Source organism: Fusarium redolens, assembly GCF_020744475.1.
Source record: "Fusarium redolens strain MPI-CAGE-AT-0023 chromosome Unknown BKA55scaffold_31, whole genome shotgun sequence".
NCBI classification, from domain to species: domain Eukaryota; kingdom Fungi; phylum Ascomycota; class Sordariomycetes; order Hypocreales; family Nectriaceae; genus Fusarium; species Fusarium redolens.
In genome coordinates, this window is record NW_025763694.1 from 319,265 (window position 1) to 336,954 (window position 17,690).

Below are 17,690 nucleotides of genomic sequence, written 5' to 3' on the forward strand. Positions count from 1 at the left end.
CGGATGTCACGACAAGGCGGTTCTCCACACATCCACTACCTTTGATTGCCGAGACTTTGGATGGAAACTATTTTTGATCATATGAACATGTTACACTGATCTCGTGATCTATTGGAATTCTTTGAATGGGGGATTGGGTTGTTATTGTGTAAGAGATAGCTTCAAGTTGCGGTGAACATGGAACTGTACGAGTCGTGAATCGTAGTCAAGAGTTCTGGAAGGGAGATCTAGATAGATGATTTCGCGGGGTATGTGGATTCAACACGGACCCAACTCCGGACGTACCGTTAGTTCAGAATCCCCACGAAACCATTGATAATACTATCTCTTAGATTGGCAGTTATCAAGCCATCGGGCTAACGACCGGTTAGGGTATCATCGGTTGCTTGTCATTGTTCACAAAGGGCGAAGGCCGGAAGTCTTCCGGCCACGATAGTAATTCCGGCCTCAGTGTATATAGACGTGATGGCTGCCAGACTCATCATCAATCAGTCCAGTTCATTATCATCACACCAAAATGTCTGCTGCAAACACCCTCTTCCCATACCTTCGAAAGGACCCCTCTGAGCTACCAGAGGGTGAAGACCCTTTCACCATCACCACTCGAACAGGATATCTTCCATTTTCACTTCCTTTTAAGAAACTCCCTTCTCAATTCGATCCTGTTTCAAACCTTCTCAACGACATTCCTATTCTTAAGGAAGATGGTACACCAGGATTGTTGGCGACTTTTGACCTTGGACCTCTTATTGACAATGGGGCTCTTCCTGATTTGACCTCTGAGATTGATAATCTCGTTGTTCCCGGGACAAACAAGCGAGATATGGCTGCTATCACCGCTGCCTTTAGAGATTATAGCTTCATTGCTTCTTCTTATCTTCTTGAACCTTGTTGGGAGACTTATAGCAAGAGTGATGATGGCGGTTATGGACTTGGACGTCAAACACTTCCCAAGTGTATTGCTGGACCTCTTGTCAAGTGTGCCGAGATGTACGTTTCCGTCGCCTTCGAATTACTTTCACTGACCCTTTAGTCTTGACATCCCTGCCTTCATGTCTTATGCCGCTTCTTATGCCCTCTACAACTACTGGCTCGTTCATCCTGAGCAAGGGCACGATGACTACGATAACATCCGTCTCGTCCGTGCTTTCGAAAAGGGTCTTGATCCCAAGTCTTCTGAAGCCGGCTTCATCCTCACTCACATTCACATGGTCGCTCAAACTGGCGGCCTGATTGAAGGCGCTGTTGATCTTCTTGCTGCTGTTGAGAAGGACAACAGCACCGCCAAGATTGCCGAAGCCAAGGCTAGCTTGGAACTCATCCTCAATGCTATGCAGATCATTGAGACAAACATGGAGGGCATGTGGAGTCAATCCCTCCCCAAGGACTACATGACCTACCGAACATTCATCTATGGCATCACCAAGCAGTCCATGTTCCCTGATGGTGTTGTCTACGAGGGTCAATACGACGACAAGCCTCAATTCTTCCGTGGAGAATCAGGTGCCAATGATGCCATCATTCCTCTTCTGGATCACATCTGCGAGATCCCCATGCCCAAGAACCCGCTCACAGACATCCTCATCGAGTTCAGAGAGTATCGACCCAAACCTCACCGCGCATTCCTCAAGTACGTCCGCGAAACAGCTTCCGAAGTCGGTGTCCGTGATTTCCTCACCAAATCCGGCGATCACGGTCTTGCAGTTCTGTATCTTCGCGTCCTCGATCACATTCGAAGTTTCCGATGGCGACACTGGATGTTTACCCGCGAGTACATCATCAAGCATACCCTTCATCCTACAGCTACAGGTGGAAGTCCGATTATTACTTGGCTTCCTAACCAACTCACTGCTGTTATGGACCTGATGGAAGAGGTTGCAAAGGGTTCTGGGCTTTGGGCAGTTTTGGAGGAGGGGGTTTGGAATGGTGGTGGTTCTTTGACTCATGAGGATTATATCCTGGTCAAGAAGATTATGGATAATGTTGTTACCAAGAAGGCTCAGTTGAAGAAGGAGGTTGACAAGTATTGTCAGGATCGTGGGGTTTAGACAGATGCATGACTTTAATCGAGACCTAATCCTTTTGTGGCTTCTGGATTATCCTCATCTGATTTTGATGAACTGCTGACTTGATTCCGTGGTCCTCTGATCCAGATGGCTTGATCAGAAATCACCAATTCGCAGCTTGGTGGCTAAATAGATGACGCCAAGATACCATCGGCATCAAGCATCTTTCGCCGAGACTTATCTTATCGTCCCATTGACCAATCGAACCATCACATTCGCGCACCAATCACAATCCTCGCAAGGAATTTACAATCCTTCAAGTGACGTAAACATCTGACTGAGAAAATTTGATGATCAACATGACGATCTAATTCCGGCGACTCCGCGGTCCGATTAACATTGAGTCATAATATTGTACTATTCATAATTTTGTACTATCGCTAAACTTCGCTTAAGCAATTGGTTCACAAGTAAAGACACCTCGGACTTCGCCGTGACGGAACTTGAGGATCTGGAAATGTTAGCGAGGTCGAATCAATTGGGGCAATGGAGTAAACTTACAATATCATCAATGGAAGCATATGTTCCACCAACGAGAACAATCATGCCGATAATGAAAATGATTCCATTGGCAATGGAAAGAAGAAGGTTCTCCTTTGAGTGCCAAGGTCCCTTTCGAATGAGCATGAACCACATAATAGAGGGGAAGTAAAATGTGAAGCCCGAAATGAACAGAGACGAAGAAATGGACAAGAGATCATTGAAGAAGGGAATAGCCTCGGCAATGATGAAAGCCACAACCGTAATGACAGTGACAAGGACCAACCAACTAATCCAACCCATCTTGGTGTTGATGTAGCGGATGATTGAGTCCTTGAACATACGTCCGTGGATATAACGAGCGACAACTGTGGTGTTGATAGATCCAGAAATGAAGATGACTGGAAGAGCGACACCAAAGGCGATCTTGGAGATGGTAGGTCCAGCAGACAGAAGAGCAGGCGACTTGACTTCTGAACCGACAAAGGCATAAATGAGAGCGCCAGTAAGGGTATAGATACCAATCTCAATCAGACCGAGAGCCCAGATTGACTTGACATAGTCACGAGGAGTATGCATCTCATCCATAAAGCTGAACTGGCAGACAGCAAAGGAGTAGGCAAAGACAATGTTGGTGATGGCGATGAAAGCGTCGGTGAAGCTAAGATCTTCCTTGGGCCAAGCAGACCAGTCGACAGAGGACATGCCGCCTGTTGAGTCACTAGCTTGGATGCCAGTTGCAATAATTGTAATGGCGACAGCGATACTAATGGAGACAAAGTCGATGTAACCAAGGATAGCAACTTCTGCGAATGAAGGAGGAATAGCGACAATGAGGAGGATGATGGCAGAGACGACACCAAAGACGACAGAGCATGCTCCGTTGTTGGTAAGGTTCAGGAAGGCGATTGTTCCAGTGAGACAGTGTGATCCGACGAGGAAGATGAGTTGAAGAGCAAACATGACGCCAACCAACTGTTCAAGTTAGTATATCACATCAATTGGGCATCAATTGGGGCAATTGACTAACCTCGTATCCAAACTTGCCAAACATGAGTCTACCAGCATCGGCATAATGAGAAACCTCAGGGAAAGCAAGCTTAACTTGTCCAACGACATGAGATGTGTAGATAGCGACGAAACCGAGACCGACAGTGAGAATAACACCAGCGACCATGCCGAGAGTGGCAAAAGCAGAAGGAAGAGATAGACAACCGAGAGCAATAGCCTCGACGATCAACACAACTGTCAATCGCTTCCATCCGAGACGGTGGAAATGTGCGTTGCCTTCAGCGGCTTTTTGCTTCTCCATGTCGTTGATCTCGGCGACTTCGCCTGCTCGTGTGTCAAACATGTCTGGTACTGATTCTCGGCGGCTCTTTTTTGTGTCTGTTGGAGCCGTTTGGGCTGTGTTGATTTGGTCCATGATGTATGTATGTGTATATATGTAGTATGTAGTATGAGTGTATGTAAGTATAAGTGGATGTCTAGTGTAAAGATGAGTATGTATGAGTATGAAGAGAGAGGACCAGAAACAGAGAGGGAATAGAGGTCTGTTATAAAGAAGGCAAAGACAGATAAGCAGAGACCGAGAATGAGGCCGATCTTTGTAGTTCACTTCCAGTGGGTCGAGATAGTCCCACCATTCTTCGGAGGCGACCTACGAATCTGAACCATAATCCAAGAACCCTGTTTCTCTTACATCTTGAATTCCCTCACCAAAGACCTAATACCCCAGACCCCAGACTCCTCAGACGGACTCGTTTCTCGAAAGCTTTCACGGTGCCGAAACTCCGTGTCATGAGGCTCGAGCTCGTGTGTAGTGTTACGCCTACGGTGGATCACCAAAACCTTTCGATTACATAAAGTGGATCGCAACAGAGCCTCTTGCTTGGCTGCAGCCATGTTTGCATTAGTCAATAAAACTCTCCGTCTTGTTGTGATGATGAAAATTTGGTAATAGACGACTCAGGGATGGTTTCTGTCCCCAGAGATTACTCCGCAAAGGGGAGAGATTAAGTTGAGGAGAGAATGGGCTTTTTACGTACGAGAATTGTGAGAATGCGGAGCAGTCGGTAGACGACTGAAGGTCAAGTACCGTAAAGACATGGTGATGGTGAGGACGGGAATAGGACATACGACCGGCATTTCTTTGCCAAGTCGGATCCGTGGATGTTTATCGCACGAGTGTCATACCTATCGCATCCGAGAATTTTGCAAAAATGGCTTGGCTGAATTTGAGGCGGGAAAAATCTGCCGCCCGTCGAAATGTTCTCGAAGGTGTACTAGTCAGGGGTGGCGATTGGGGGTAATTGGTGGATATGGGGAATGATAAAAGCTTACAGGGGGCGCCAAGCATTGACCATTGAGTCTTTTATGTTTGTGGCTCAAGATAGCGTATGTTGATGTGATTTGAAGGAGTTAATGCATGAGAATGTATGGTACGATATTGAGTGGGATAATGGAGTGAGCGCAGTTTGGTAAGTGAATGAGGTATTTGGTGATCGAGGCGCGGTTAAGTCACTTGACTTGGGGGGATGATCTAGCCGCTAATACGACGAACACGCGCTGTAGTACCTGATTAAAATAGCGACTTGTTCAGTCACCATCACGCTCTCAGTCACTCTGTCAATGTCTCTCATCTCCTGCGAAACACTGGCTCGGTATTCGGGGTTCTACAGTGATCAATGCATTGCATCGCCTATCTAACAGGCCTATCTTGATAACTCAAAGATGCAGATTAAAATCCGTCATTAAAACAGAACCAATTGGTCATGTCGGTCCGCATTGGCTGAGAAAGTATTTCTCTCGTAATGCTGTGGAGTTGTTGGCCCACTGAACCAGCGATCTGTGATGTGATACAAATTTCTAATGGAATCCCCGAGTCAAGCATCCGCAAACGGCCGACCCCGAGTGCACGGAGACTGGGGAATATCGTGAGAGAGTTCTAGACTTGGAGATGGGTTTATTTGTACGTGAGAGATTCGGGTTTGAGTTTGGGAGAGGTTATTCCGTAGGGGCCGGTAGTTAACGGGTGAAATTGGGCTAAAAAGTTAGTTTATGCAGGATGGACTAAAATAGTAATGAGAATGCCGATCACCTGACCGTCTGACGTAGGGTAGTTTAGCCTGTTTAACCATGGTTGTCAAGATGTCTGAAGACAATTGCGTAGTTGTGGTTGATGGGGCTACTTCTTACGAGTCTGACTGCTTTAGAGTGCCATTAAGTCTTCTCTTAAGTCTCCTCAGCTGTAGAGCTGGCCTAATACGTACAAATCTGTCGGCTTGTGAGCAGATGTTGTGACGTTGACGTCCCGTTAGTGCTGGCCTCAAACACACCATCTTACCTACGTTCTTATAACACTGGCCTAACAATACTCTCAAGCCCGGGATTAAATTCGGACTCAATGATTTCTTGATTATTCCCGCTGATGTAAGATCCAACGGCCGCTATCGACAGTGACGGCTGCTTCAATGCGGCTCATCTCAGCATGGCGGCCGCGGAGAATTCCCAATGAGATTTTGGTGTCAGTCTGACTGATCTTGTCTCAATCCATGTTGTATTGATGTCATACAATTTGCATCGCATTGGCGGCTAATTACAACGCGACCGTGAACTGCCAACGCGACGCGTTACTTCCACTCCAAGCTTACAAGAAATCATAGACTCAACTATAGGACTCACGCAACCGAACTTCAACAATCTGACCCCGGACCAACGCACTTGAACTCAACGGTCTGCATCTAATCTTGGCATGACATGCAGACTGCGGACCCTACACGGCACATTCCACTCAAGCTTTCAGCTGCACAGTGGATCTGGGGAACCTGGGGCAATGGATCATGACAAACAATTACTATTAATAAATCTAACTCTATCGGATAATGCTCGCCTGGATATCTTTCATCTCTCATCAAACTGGAGCATTCCGAAAACGCCAAACTAGCCCAAAACAACACTAACGAAAGTTCCCTAGACATCGGGTGTTCCCATAACCACTTGAACAGGGACTGTCAAGTCAATCTTGACATCGCCCTCCAAAACGATCTTGACCGTATATGCTCGTGAAATAATGCAGGAGTGAAATGTCGGGACAAACATTTTGTCGGCAGTAGGTAACTTGAAGGGAACTTCAACTGTAGCTGTGTGAAAAACCGGTGAATCTTTGGTGCTTGCCATATCAACATTCTGAGTCCATTGGACCTTGGGAGAGGCCTTTGGTAGAGACACTGAGAATGGGTATCCAAAGTTGGCAACCTGAGATCCTTGTGTTGGTAGGTTCATCATTGGTTGATCGCGGAACCAAGTATGAGCTTGAATCTTGAGTGATGCGGACGTAAATTGCAGGGGAATTACATCAGCGGCAGAAGGTTCAAAAGTAAGACTGATGGGAATTGAAGATCCGCTGGCTTCGTAGCCTTCTTTCGTGAGATGAATTGCAGCTGGTTGTGCAGCCACTGCGGAGATTCGACCTTGAGATGCGGAAAATATGTTCTTCTTGACCTTCTTGGACCTTTCAATCTTGTATAGATCGTCTCGCTCGGTAATGTTCAGGGGAGGCTCTTCGAAAGATGTTGGCATGACGTTGATGGTATGGGAGTTGCCGAGAGCAATGTTGAAACCTTGCTTAGCTCGCGTGAGAACATAGGCTTGGATGCTATATGTTACTCGTGCCATATCAGGTGCCATGTCGTCTTTTTCCCAGCCACCGAGCGTTGGAGGCAATGCCATGTGTCGTTCCCAGACGTCTTCGGAGTTGGTCTTGTGGGAGCACGCTTTGGAGGAGAGATGAGCTGGGATGTTGAAGATGAATGGGAATGTATAAGTGACGCCAGCTTCAAGGACCCCAGAAGCAGGATACTGGTCGATTGGCATCTCTAGTCGAAGGAATCGATGGGATGTCATGTGTGTCATGTCAGGACCATCCCTTCGTGTCTCGCTGAGTCCATCAAGAGAAATGTCAAGTCGATCGAAACGAGTGTTTCTAGCAGGTGTAATGTTGACAACGCCAGAAACCTCCGAGTTGGTGGTGTACACCTTTGAGTTGAAGTGACCATTGATGAGGATTTGGACCTCTGGTTTTTTGGTCATTTTTCCTTTCAAAGTGGATGCCAATGCATGTGCTGAACCCCAAGGATGAATGCTTCCGTTTCGGTGGATGCCGAGATGTTCATACTCTGGGGGAGTGATGGGTAGTTTTGTGACTTGAACGTCAACAAACGATGGAACCTTGGCTGCCATTGTAGCTTCTGATGAGGTTCAAGGTTGAGAGGTCCAAGATGAAGCTATAAGACTTCAGAGTGATGAGGATTATTGACCAAAATCCAACTCAGCTGACACCCAAGGATTTATATCTTTGACTCTGTTCCTCTGCGCCCTGTTGTGATTGACCCATTGACTGATCCATCCATCCATACCATCCCTAGCTTGTTGACATGTTGTAGGGCGCATGTAAAAAAATGGTGACATCCGATCCGACCCCGGCCTGGAAATGATCATGGCGTAGTCATTTTAAGCGGAAATTTAAGCCGTGTAAAGCTAAGCTTATTTTTCGTCATTGCGAGGACGTGCTTACACCCGTTTATCCGATTGATAAGTTTTGAAGAAATGTTCATCTTGGACTCAGAATTGGAGATTTGGAGATGGACCCACTGGAGATGTTCTGTAGATGTCCACTGGAAATTTACAGCGGGGTCTTGTACGTAAAAATCGAGTGATGAGAAGTTTTCAGTTTCTGTGACAATCTTCATTCTGTATCGTCTCAACTGTTGTCTAGCTTCGTTGCTGTCATTCATTCATTAAGTTTGCACTTGTTTCTCATCTTACATTTGTCAGGTTCATCATCATCTATTCCCCGTCTTACGGCTGAATCCGAAGTCGGCAGAAATAGCACGCCTTAATAATTCGAGTCACAGACACCGAAAAAAGCCACAGATTTAAACGAGATCAAACTATTTTCCTCGGGTGACCCTCCGAGACCATCACGGTAAGTTTTGACGGCATTCTCCATTATTAATCCACCACCTGTCATGTCGACTACGCCCTGTGAACAGTCATTGTCAAGACAAACCTGTGACGCCCTTCATGTCAATTCGGTTGTCTATGACAATAGGCTATAGCGCAATATGCACGAATGTTGGTTCAATAGCAACATGTCAATTCATGGCGATACCAGTTTGACAGCAATAATTAATAATACACGTTATGCACAAGAAGTGAACCTCGATGAACTCACCTTACCCAGATGGCTGCCAGGTCAATGCACGTGTTATGACAGAGCTTATCTTATCTCTTATCTTATCCAAAAATTCCAAAGTTTGCCCCGCGATGAACACCACAGAAATTATCGCCAATCTAAATCCCCAAACATTGGGTAAACATCATCATGTCTTCAGACGCAACGGCTCACAAGCCTATTCACAGCCTTGTACTTGATACAGGTCCTCTCATCAAGAACGATCCTCCCGCGAATACTCTCCGAGCGAAAGCTGAACAACTCTACACACTTCCCTGCATTATTTCCGAAATTCGAGATGCTGCCACACGAGCACGAGTAGAGACGACTCTTCTACCTTTCATCACCCTACGATCGCCGAACCCCGAAAGTGTCAAGGTAATTCGGGACTTTGCAAGAAGAACAGGAGATTTGGCTGTTTTGAGCAAGCCTGATATTGACGTTTTGGCGTTGGGGTATGAGTTGGAGTGTGAGCGAAATGGAGGTGATTGGAGATTGAGAAAGACGCCTGGTCAGAAGGGTTTGAATGGAAAGCCAAACAAGCCTGCTGAAGGTGACGTGAAGGCTGAGGCAGAGACTGAGAAGGTCGAAGAGTCTCTGGAGAAGGCTGTTGACAACCTGACAATCGAGAACCCTGTTGAGCAGCCTATCGGCGAGTCCAGTCAGTCTACAGAGGCAAAGGAAGCTGTTGCAGAGACTGTCACTGAGCCAGAGTCGAAGGACACAGATGTCACAGATGTCACCGAAGAGACCGCCATCCAAAACGCGACCGCAGAGAATGCGCTTGCGGGCGAAAAGGCCGATGAAACAATTGAAGCTGTTGAAGAAGCATCCGATGGCGAAGCATCCGATGATGAAGGCGGCTGGATCACACCCTCAAACCTCAAGAAACACCAAGCAGCAGACACTGGAGCGACACCCTCAGCGCCCGTTCAAAAGACCCTTCAAGCCGCCGTTCTCACATCCGATTACGCCATGCAAAACGTCGCTCTCCGAATGAACCTCAACCTCGTCGCACCATCCCTCGCACGAATCACACATCTCAAGAACTGGGTTCTCCGTTGCCACGGCTGCTTCAAAATCACAAAAGAAATGAACAAGCAATTCTGTCCTTCTTGCGGTCAACCTACTCTCAACAGAGTAAGCTGTTCAACCGATGAGCACGGCAACTTCAAGATCCACCTCAAGAAGAACTTTCAGTGGAATAACCGTGGAAATGTCTACAGTGTTCCCAAGCCTGTTCACGGATCTGCGAATGGTCGTCTTCCTAAAAATGCAGGCGGCAAAAATGGTTGGGGAAATAATCTCATCTTGGCGGAGGATCAGAAGGAGTTTACGAGGGCGGGGGAGGAACAGAGACGTCAGAGGAAGAAGGATACCATGGATCAGGATTATTTGCCCGATTTATTAACGGGTCATCGTGCAGGAGGCGGTCAAAAGATTCGTGTTGGAGCCGGACGAAATGTAAACTCGAAGAAGAAACACTAGAAGTAGAAGTTGTATTGAGACTTTTAGTCTAACGCCCAAACTGAACCGTAACGCCCGTCATGTGATTTATTGTTCCTCTAAAACCATGTCAGTAAGCAAATTGAGGGTGAGAACGAGGAGAGAACGCACTCTGTTGAGTCAAGAGAAGCTCAAATCGTCGCTTGAGAGTAACGCGCTGGCGCGACCACTTGTCATCGGGGGAGAAACGCGCAGGGTGAGCGGACTTGGTGACTTGTCCTTGAGCGACCTTCTTGAGGGTGTAGAGGCGATTGCCTTGAGCGTCGAGGGTGTACATGAGATGCATTTTGGCGGTTGATGTGATTGTTTGTGAGGTTTTGGTGATGCTTGAAGCTTTGCTTGGTAGAGCGGATTGAGCAAAGAATTTTTTGACGGGGCTGAGATCACGTGGAAGGCTTATCGTTATCAGCAGAGCAATGAACTTTGACTGGGGTGAGATGGGACAAAATACGTGACACAGCCAACAGACTGTCACTTCAGACATTTTGTCACCCTCAAGGTACAGGCTTAATTTAGCGTGCATGCACTAATTTTAGGTTCTGATCATCACAGGGCATCACTCAGTGGCATTGCAAAAGTTGTCGCAAAATTGATCAATTCAAAATACATGTTCAAAAGAACGATAAGCTCAGAGAGCGAAACTATTTCAAAGGAACGACAAAGCTCAAGCATCATGCTATGCACTCGGAAATGACAGGCATCATCCATCGCATCCTCCAATTGACACCAAATGACAAATGCAAGCTCACTTGGTAGGACTAATAGGCTCTCCAACACGAGCACTCTTAGTTCCAGCCCATCCTTCACGTTCATAAAAGCGAAAGACAAGATCGTAGTCCTCAAAATCGTGAACAATACGATCAATGCGTCTGTATCCTCGAACAGGATCAACAAGACGCTTAGCAGCCCAATTGTTGGAATCATCATCGCCCATACAGTATGGGTTCTGAGCTGCACCCTTTGCTTCAAAAAGAGTGACGCTGAAACGACCGGGCTTGAAGATGTCGACAACATGTTCAATGATCTCAGTCGTGTTACGTCCACTCTGACCACCAGGGACGTTGGTCTCAAATGAAGCGAAAGAGCACTGAGGCTCGGGGGTGACGTGAACTGTAAAGTAATGCTCACCCTTTCCAGCCTCAGGAGGGACGACTCCATTAGCCGAAAAACCGCAGGGGCTGAAGAGGTATGCGTCGACTCGTGCATCGGGATACTTGCTGGTTGGGTAAACGCTGGAGAGGCCGCAACTCTCCGAGACGACAGTTCCCAATGCGTGACCCTCAGTGGTCAGAGCTTCAATTGAATCGAGCATGGTGTCGTCTTCATTCGCGAAAACATCAACCTCGTCAACAGTCTCGGCAAGCCCTCCAAGGCTGTTGATGGCTTCCTTGCGTGCATCATTTGCCTCTGCAGCCATCTTGTCGCTGGCGACCGCACTCGCGTGCGACAGATAAAACTGCTTGGCGTTTTCAGGATCAAGATCCGTCATGAGGATTTCGAGCGTCTCGTCGTGATAACTGCCTGGAACTCCATTGAAGGATGTTCCGACGGGGATCTTGGTGCCTTCGACCTCACCGGGCGTACGAGGTGGTGTGAGGGCTTGCTGGTTGGGTGAGGTGAGGTACAGATACCAATGATCGCCGTTCATCTTGCCTACCATATAGGCACTACCTCCGTCGAACATGTCGTCGAGATACTTGACCTCTTGTTTCCAGCTGCGGTGGGGTCCTTGTTGTTTCTCAGGAAACAAAAAGTTTTTGCGACTGTAGAATACTCGGTACGGAGTCGCTGCTGCTTGAATGTCGTCGGCCGAATTGGCATTATGGAAAGGGAATCCATGTTGAGCAGCGATGTGAAGCATTCGTTGAAGGCCGAGAAGAAGAGTAGTGGTTCCGCAAGTCTTGAGAATGATCTTGTGAGGAAAGACAAACATGCTCGACTCGGAGAGAAGATAAGCGTCCATCATTTCACTCTCAAGAACAGACAAGACCTTGCAATTGACCATATCAAGCATGGGAACCCAAGTATCAGCTGGAACAGCCTTCAGACCATTGACAGGAGCAGTAGGAGGTAGAGTCGTCGGGCTAGGAGCGAACCAAACCTCGAGAAGCTTCTCGGGACCTTCAAAAGCGTTGGTCGAGTCGAGGTCGGCAGCTACATCATGGTTGATTGTGAGATGAGGTGTAGCCGAAGCAGGCGAAAAGGTGCAGTTGTAGGGGACGGAGGTCATGGCGGCGGTTTGTCAGTGTTCTTTGCCCGGTGGCAGAGTCCGCGGAGCACTAGCTGCCGCTCAAACAGACTATGCGGCGTCTGTTTGAGAGAGTAGGCCCACAGGTACGGGGACTTGTTCAGATGCTGGCGGAGCCAGCAGCAATCGATCGATCGGGGGTAACGCCTCGGGGACGTTAGGGGGGTCGGGAGCGGATGAAGTGGTAGAACTCTTGTGACTGAATTGTGGCAGTCAAGGTTATTTGGAAGACGTGTTTATCGGTAGATGGCTCGTTGAAGGGGTGCTATCGGGGCCTGACAGTTGTTAGCCGTGGTCTGAATATGTGATGTGCGAGTGAATCATACTTGGAAGGTCGAGAGAAGAGGAAGCGCAGAAGATCCGTCGGCCGCATAGAAGCCCAGTAAAGAAACCAAGAAAGGTCAGTGACGGTATCGAAAGAACCGTCGGTTGCTGAAGAGATTAGACGCGTTTATTCGACATTGAACTTGAGTCCAAGTTTGCGGTCGCGTGAGCAGTGAGCGAAGCAGAGGATGGATGCGAGGAGGCAAAACAAAACAAAAGAGGTGAATAGACAGGAGAATAACAGATGGAATGCCAAAGAACAAGTAACTGATGCTTGTTGTTTATGTTACTCTGTCGGTGAGAGAATTTTGGGTCTTTTCACGAAGTGGGAGGGGTTGGGTTATTTTTGTGAGTAGAGTAAATTTCTATCATCCCGATCCAATGTGCTAAGGTCTCAATAAGGCGGTGCTATTTAGCCCACCTCTACCCAACTTGCTGTAAGGTACAGTTTAGTGGGAGCTACGTAGTCCAACTCGTCAAATCCTGCCCAATAGAGGTACAATGACCTCGCTGTGTACAGTGCCACGACCCGGGGAAGCAGAGCGTGTCCCCGGCTTCTGGGCCGAAAACAGGAAGTTTTTTTACGAGAGAGAGAAAAATTCCACCCGCGCTGAGCTTTTTTGGGAGGGGAGAGGGTGATTTTACTGGGTTGGCGGTTGGGTTTGGTGGGGCAGGGCTTGAGGATCCTTGCAATGTCGGCCACACGAGTTTCGTCATTGTAACTTTCTTGGAAGAGAAGATGCAGGCGTTTGAAGAGGCTGTGTCTATGGTGCAGTGAGCCAATTATGAGTTTGTTCGAATGCTTGCATGAGAGTCAATCCGTTGAAGATGTTGGCTTGTGATGAGACACTCACGGACTCAAGACAGACACAGACAGTCAACGGTCAATTGCCTGATCTCGACGAGTGGATATCTTGGCTAATTAGCCACGTTTGTCATGACCTTTTCTGTAATATCTCTAAAAACATGAAACAATGAACAATCCCGGTACTTATCAACCAAACCCTCTCCCTCACCGTTTGTCCCCGAAATATCCTTCCCATTCACCGTCGTACCAGACGGATAAATCGGTCGTTTACCTTCCTCAACCAGAGAAATGAACTGCGCATCCATAGGAACACTCCCCAGGAACGGAACCTTGAACTCCTCCGCCATGCTCTTCCCTCCTCCTGATCCAAATATGTCGGTGCACTCGGAACAATGCGGACACACGTAACCGCTCATGTTTTCCACGACTCCTAATACCCGGATATTCGTCTTGGTGCAAAAGTTGAGCTCTTTTCGTACGTCTGCTGTCGCTACGGCTTGGGGTGTTGTGACTACTACTGCGCCCGCGACTTGACCGGGTGATGCGTCTTTTTGTAGCGTTTCGGCGAGGGATATATGTTCGTCGCTTGTTCCGGGTGGTGTGTCGATGAGTAAAAAGTCGGTTTCATCCCAGAGTACGTCTTTGAGGAATTGTCGAATCATTGCTGTTTTCTTTGGTCCTCTCCAAACAACTGCGTCGCCTCGCTCTGGGAGAAGAAAGCCTAAACTCATGGCGTGTAGAGATCCGAGACCTTTGTCTGAGTCCCCTTCGTGTACCAATACTGGCGCCCATCCTCCTGGTACTTGGGTGACTTTTGAGGCTTCGATTGACAGCATGCGGGGGATTGAAGGACCGGTTAAATCGACATCGAGAATACCGACTGAATGACCAGCTGAAGCGAGCGACAATGCTAATTGTGTTGTGACTGAAGATTTGCCTACTCCTCCTTTGCCTGAGAGGACCTGTTTGGTCAGTAATAGCTTGAAGCAAGCGAGCGTAGGGTAACATACCAGGATGATGTGTTTGACCTTTGTGAGGCCCATTGTGGATGTCGTCAAGATGTGTTGAATGTGTCAGATAAGTCGCTGACGAAGGTAACGGTGTTGAATGAGTCTCGCGCGTGGTATGTGAATAAAGTGTTCGTGGTCTGAAACCTTCACGTTGATTGCCTCTGATTTGAAAGCTATTTACTAAGCCGATCAAAACATTGGCCGAACCGGCGATGAGGGGCATTCACCCCGCTATCGATAAGAAATAACTCCGTCATCGGTCAAACTGAAAAGCTAGCCGATCAAAGATCATCGCTGACATCACCGACGATCTCGATGAGATGCACATTTTATGCACCGAATTATGCAAGTACAAAATCCATTTATTATCTTATCGCTCAGGGTATCTTATCTTCAGTATCATGAAGCCTTTCCGTCCGCCATGACACCAAACCATGCCCCAATCCCATTCCTCCTTTTTGTTTGATGTCCACCGCCATTATCCTGTATCTATAACAAACTCCCAAGCAAACCCAGTAACTCAAGAAACCCAAGAATAATGCCTGCTAGTTCAGGCGACAACAACGCATAAAGTCAAAGCGCATCTCCCTTGTCTTGGCGTGCTTTGACGCTCAACTCTTATCTCATCCCTGTCGGCCGTTGGATGCCTCAGCTTTGCAAGGTCCGAAACGGAATGTCTCAGTTACCCTTGCGAAAAGCTGGTGATGCTGATGGTGGTACTCGAGCTGGAGAGTCCATCAGAAATTGAACAGTCTCACGTTTACACATGACAATAGGCTTGCTCTGTGCACAGTATCCCAATAGTTCAGCATGTTCAGGCAAAGTTTCGGGTACAGCATCTGTGTATCGAATGATTGGACCACCATCGAATGTAAGTCCAATTACTTGTGCTTTGTATTCAATGTCTTCTTCTTCATCGGGGTTGACCGAAATTGTGTTACTGATTGTGTTAGTCTAGACATTCTGAGTAGCGATACTGGGAACTTACGCCTGACTCATTGGAGGCCCCATGCTATCATCAAAGTCGTTTCTTCGACGATGACTTCGGATTCGCTTCTTTGTGCAATCGTGGAAGAGATGAAGAAATCCGGCGATCACAAGAACGGGTGTACCTAATGCAAGTGCCCATGGTCTGAACCGTCAGCGAGTGTAACATGATAGACGAGAAGAACTCACGGATGCTGTCTCCCACGAAGGGTATGTGCCAGTGCAAGAATGATACCAATCATTGCAATCAAAGAACCGACTTGGATCATGGTCCAGGTAGACCAGTAGAGTGAGATGAGGTCTTCGCCATCACAAAACTGAAGAGCTAGAATGGAATACGCTTCCATAACAACGATGACTGTTGAGACAGAGACACACCCAAGACACATCATGACCGACTGTCGTATCCGTTTCGTTCGTGCTTTGGGATTATGAGCAAGCTTTTCTATAGCTGCTTGACCACTGTTTTTGTTAGATCAAATATTCAAATGTCCCAGCAAACTCACCGGATATATGTCCATGAAGCAATAAACAAGACCAGTAAATTAGACACAAACATGGTCCAGTAAATAATCTTGAACTGCCATCGTACCATATGAGAAGCAAAGTGAGCATACTTCATACATAGCTCCGGGTCAGGATCCTGTCGTCGAAATAATGAAGCCATTTTGTTTGTAGAGATGAATCTTGTGAAAACTGGAGGAGGGGAGACATCCTTATACTTGTGCACAGCCCTGAATCATTACAGCCATGACTTTGTGATATGGAGTACAGACCCGCTATCTCTGAATCTATTCAATGTGACGCGCAATTCCCTTCTTGGTGTTCCTTGCCAAGATGCCCAAGAACGGCGATCCCTTGTTGAGCCTCTAGTCAGTGAGATCCCGTCTTGGCCTGAATAGGGGAAGTTGGGAAACATTCAGGCTTAGACACGAGGTGGATTAGACTTTTTAATTGGTTTGGATCTCAGATTTGTCTTGCAGTCGAGATCGGGCACCTATCTACAAGGTACTCCCTGCTGAGTTTAGTTTGCGACATTCTTTTTGCTTGTTGCCAAGGGCGAGGCGATATTACAACGGGTCATTGAGGCTGTGAGCACGCTTATTGAGTGGATACTCGTCCCGTGCCAAGTCGGGGCTTGTCCCCCGTCACGACTCCGGAGCCGTAATCTTGAGGGGAGATGTTCGGGGAGAAGTCTGTGTGGGAGTCTGGGGTTTTAGATCCTTGTCATATAACTGCCTGATAACAACCCAACCGTTCGGTTGAGCCTAGTAATTAAACTATTCATTACCCTTGCGTATGCATTGCTTTTTGCAAATTTTTAGTATGTGAAGGAACAGAGCGACCGTGAAACATTGTGCAATCATTGTCATGTTTTGTGTCACAAACATTTCCTTGATTTGTTGATCTGGCCAAGTAAGCCTTTCCCGCCCGCAAGTGTGGATCACGGCACTTGTCGCCACAGGGGAATCTACATTTCAGCTATCTAGATCTAGCCTTAAAATGACTTTCCGTGAGTGGTTGGATGAATGATCGGCACTCACTACCTCTTCTCCAAGTTGATCTTCTCCTCCCCATTTGTTCACACCTTGGCAATTACAATAATTATCGCCAAGTTTTCAGCGGGATATCCGTAGGCTACTCCCATGTACAACGTAGCCGCGTAATCGGAGTCCGAAATGGAAGTATCAGGCTTCCTGCAGTTTCACGTCCTCGTGGATAATAAGCGTAAAACCAACCTTATCAATTGTGTAACTAACGGTTGGTGATACATAGGTATGTGAATAGTATTTAGACTTGGCGTTCTTATCAGGATCGTCGTCGCTGTGACGAGTCAGCAACGCCGATCTTTTTAGTGAATGGTGGCTGAGTGGGAGAATTGCTTGACTCATTGACGCGTATGAAACATTGACAAAGGAATGATTAAGCTTATCTTGGTATCGACGCACGTCATTGTACTGAAAAGTTCCGATGATCCACGATGTCTGGAGGTTACACATCTACACTGTGGAGGTATGAATTAGAT

General features: G+C 47.3%; 8 protein-coding genes across 8 annotated transcripts; 2 read left to right on the forward strand and 6 right to left on the reverse strand.

The window, feature by feature from the left end:
* Positions 1 to 517: 517 nt before the first annotated feature.
* Positions 518 to 2,048, forward strand: BKA55DRAFT_529044 (uncharacterized protein; the record flags this gene model as incomplete). Its single annotated transcript, XM_046189042.1, has 2 exons — positions 518 to 990; positions 1,034 to 2,048. 2 exons carry the CDS (start codon positions 518 to 520, stop codon positions 2,046 to 2,048), a joined length of 1,488 nt encoding a protein of 495 aa, XP_046041644.1.
* A 409-nt stretch (positions 2,049 to 2,457) lies between these two features.
* BKA55DRAFT_698003 (transmembrane amino acid transporter protein-domain-containing protein) lies at positions 2,458 to 3,972 on the reverse strand (the record flags this gene model as incomplete). The annotated part of the gene is made up of 3 exons (XM_046200470.1): positions 2,458 to 2,517; positions 2,568 to 3,521; positions 3,577 to 3,972. 3 exons carry the CDS (start codon positions 3,970 to 3,972, stop codon positions 2,458 to 2,460), a joined length of 1,410 nt encoding a protein of 469 aa, XP_046041645.1.
* Positions 3,973 to 6,380: 2,408 nt separating this feature from the next.
* On the reverse strand, positions 6,381 to 8,200 carry BKA55DRAFT_585724 (uncharacterized protein). The gene has a single exon (XM_046194492.1). The coding sequence runs from the start codon at positions 7,785 to 7,787 to the stop codon at positions 6,519 to 6,521; it is 1,269 nt and encodes a 422-aa protein (XP_046041646.1). The 5' UTR covers positions 7,788 to 8,200; the 3' UTR covers positions 6,381 to 6,518.
* A 632-nt stretch (positions 8,201 to 8,832) lies between these two features.
* Positions 8,833 to 10,276, forward strand: BKA55DRAFT_585725 (Nin one binding Zn-ribbon like-domain-containing protein). Its single transcript, XM_046194493.1, has one exon. It carries the CDS (start codon positions 8,932 to 8,934, stop codon positions 10,267 to 10,269), a length of 1,338 nt encoding a protein of 445 aa, XP_046041647.1. The 5' UTR covers positions 8,833 to 8,931; the 3' UTR covers positions 10,270 to 10,276.
* On the reverse strand, positions 10,277 to 10,752 carry BKA55DRAFT_585726 (H/ACA ribonucleoprotein complex subunit 3). Its single transcript, XM_046194494.1, has 2 exons — positions 10,399 to 10,752; positions 10,277 to 10,346 (listed from the first exon to the last, which is right to left on the reverse strand). The coding sequence occupies exons 1-2, from the start codon at positions 10,571 to 10,573 to the stop codon at positions 10,336 to 10,338; spliced, it is 186 nt and encodes a 61-aa protein (XP_046041648.1). The 5' UTR covers positions 10,574 to 10,752; the 3' UTR covers positions 10,277 to 10,335.
* A 92-nt stretch (positions 10,753 to 10,844) lies between these two features.
* On the reverse strand, positions 10,845 to 12,919 carry BKA55DRAFT_257325 (S-adenosylmethionine decarboxylase). Its single transcript, XM_046185408.1, has 3 exons — positions 12,862 to 12,919; positions 11,990 to 12,810; positions 10,845 to 11,857 (listed from the first exon to the last, which is right to left on the reverse strand). The coding sequence occupies exons 2-3, from the start codon at positions 12,515 to 12,517 to the stop codon at positions 11,033 to 11,035; spliced, it is 1,353 nt and encodes a 450-aa protein (XP_046041649.1). The 5' UTR covers positions 12,518 to 12,810; positions 12,862 to 12,919; the 3' UTR covers positions 10,845 to 11,032.
* Positions 12,920 to 13,777: 858 nt separating this feature from the next.
* Positions 13,778 to 14,710, reverse strand: BKA55DRAFT_529182 (P-loop containing nucleoside triphosphate hydrolase protein; the record flags this gene model as incomplete). The annotated part of the gene is made up of 2 exons (XM_046189056.1): positions 13,778 to 14,629; positions 14,678 to 14,710. 2 exons carry the CDS (start codon positions 14,708 to 14,710, stop codon positions 13,778 to 13,780), a joined length of 885 nt encoding a protein of 294 aa, XP_046041650.1.
* Positions 14,711 to 14,962: 252 nt separating this feature from the next.
* Positions 14,963 to 16,331, reverse strand: BKA55DRAFT_628122 (uncharacterized protein; the record flags this gene model as incomplete). Its single annotated transcript, XM_046196891.1, has 4 exons — positions 14,963 to 15,617; positions 15,666 to 15,809; positions 15,854 to 16,126; positions 16,246 to 16,331. The coding sequence occupies 4 exons, from the start codon at positions 16,329 to 16,331 to the stop codon at positions 15,356 to 15,358; spliced, it is 765 nt and encodes a 254-aa protein (XP_046041651.1). The 3' UTR covers positions 14,963 to 15,355.
* Positions 16,332 to 17,690: the final 1,359 nt, after the last annotated feature.

Bases quoted from the DNA above. Each gene is read 5' to 3' on its own strand.
- BKA55DRAFT_585724 (XM_046194492.1), bottom strand. From the start codon at position 7,787: ATGGCAGCCAAGGTTCCATCGTTTGTTGACGTTCAAGTCACAAAACTA.
- BKA55DRAFT_585725 (XM_046194493.1), top strand. From the start codon at position 8,932: ATGTCTTCAGACGCAACGGCTCACAAGCCTATTCACAGCCTTGTACTT.
- BKA55DRAFT_585726 (XM_046194494.1), bottom strand. From the start codon at position 10,573: ATGCATCTCATGTACACCCTCGACGCTCAAGGCAATCGCCTCTACACC.
- BKA55DRAFT_257325 (XM_046185408.1), bottom strand. From the start codon at position 12,517: ATGACCTCCGTCCCCTACAACTGCACCTTTTCGCCTGCTTCGGCTACA. The intron at 11,858-11,989 runs GTCAAGTATCTC...ACGCCCGGTGAG, and splicing joins ACCGCAGCTGGAAACAAGAG to GTCGAAGGCACCAAGATCCC.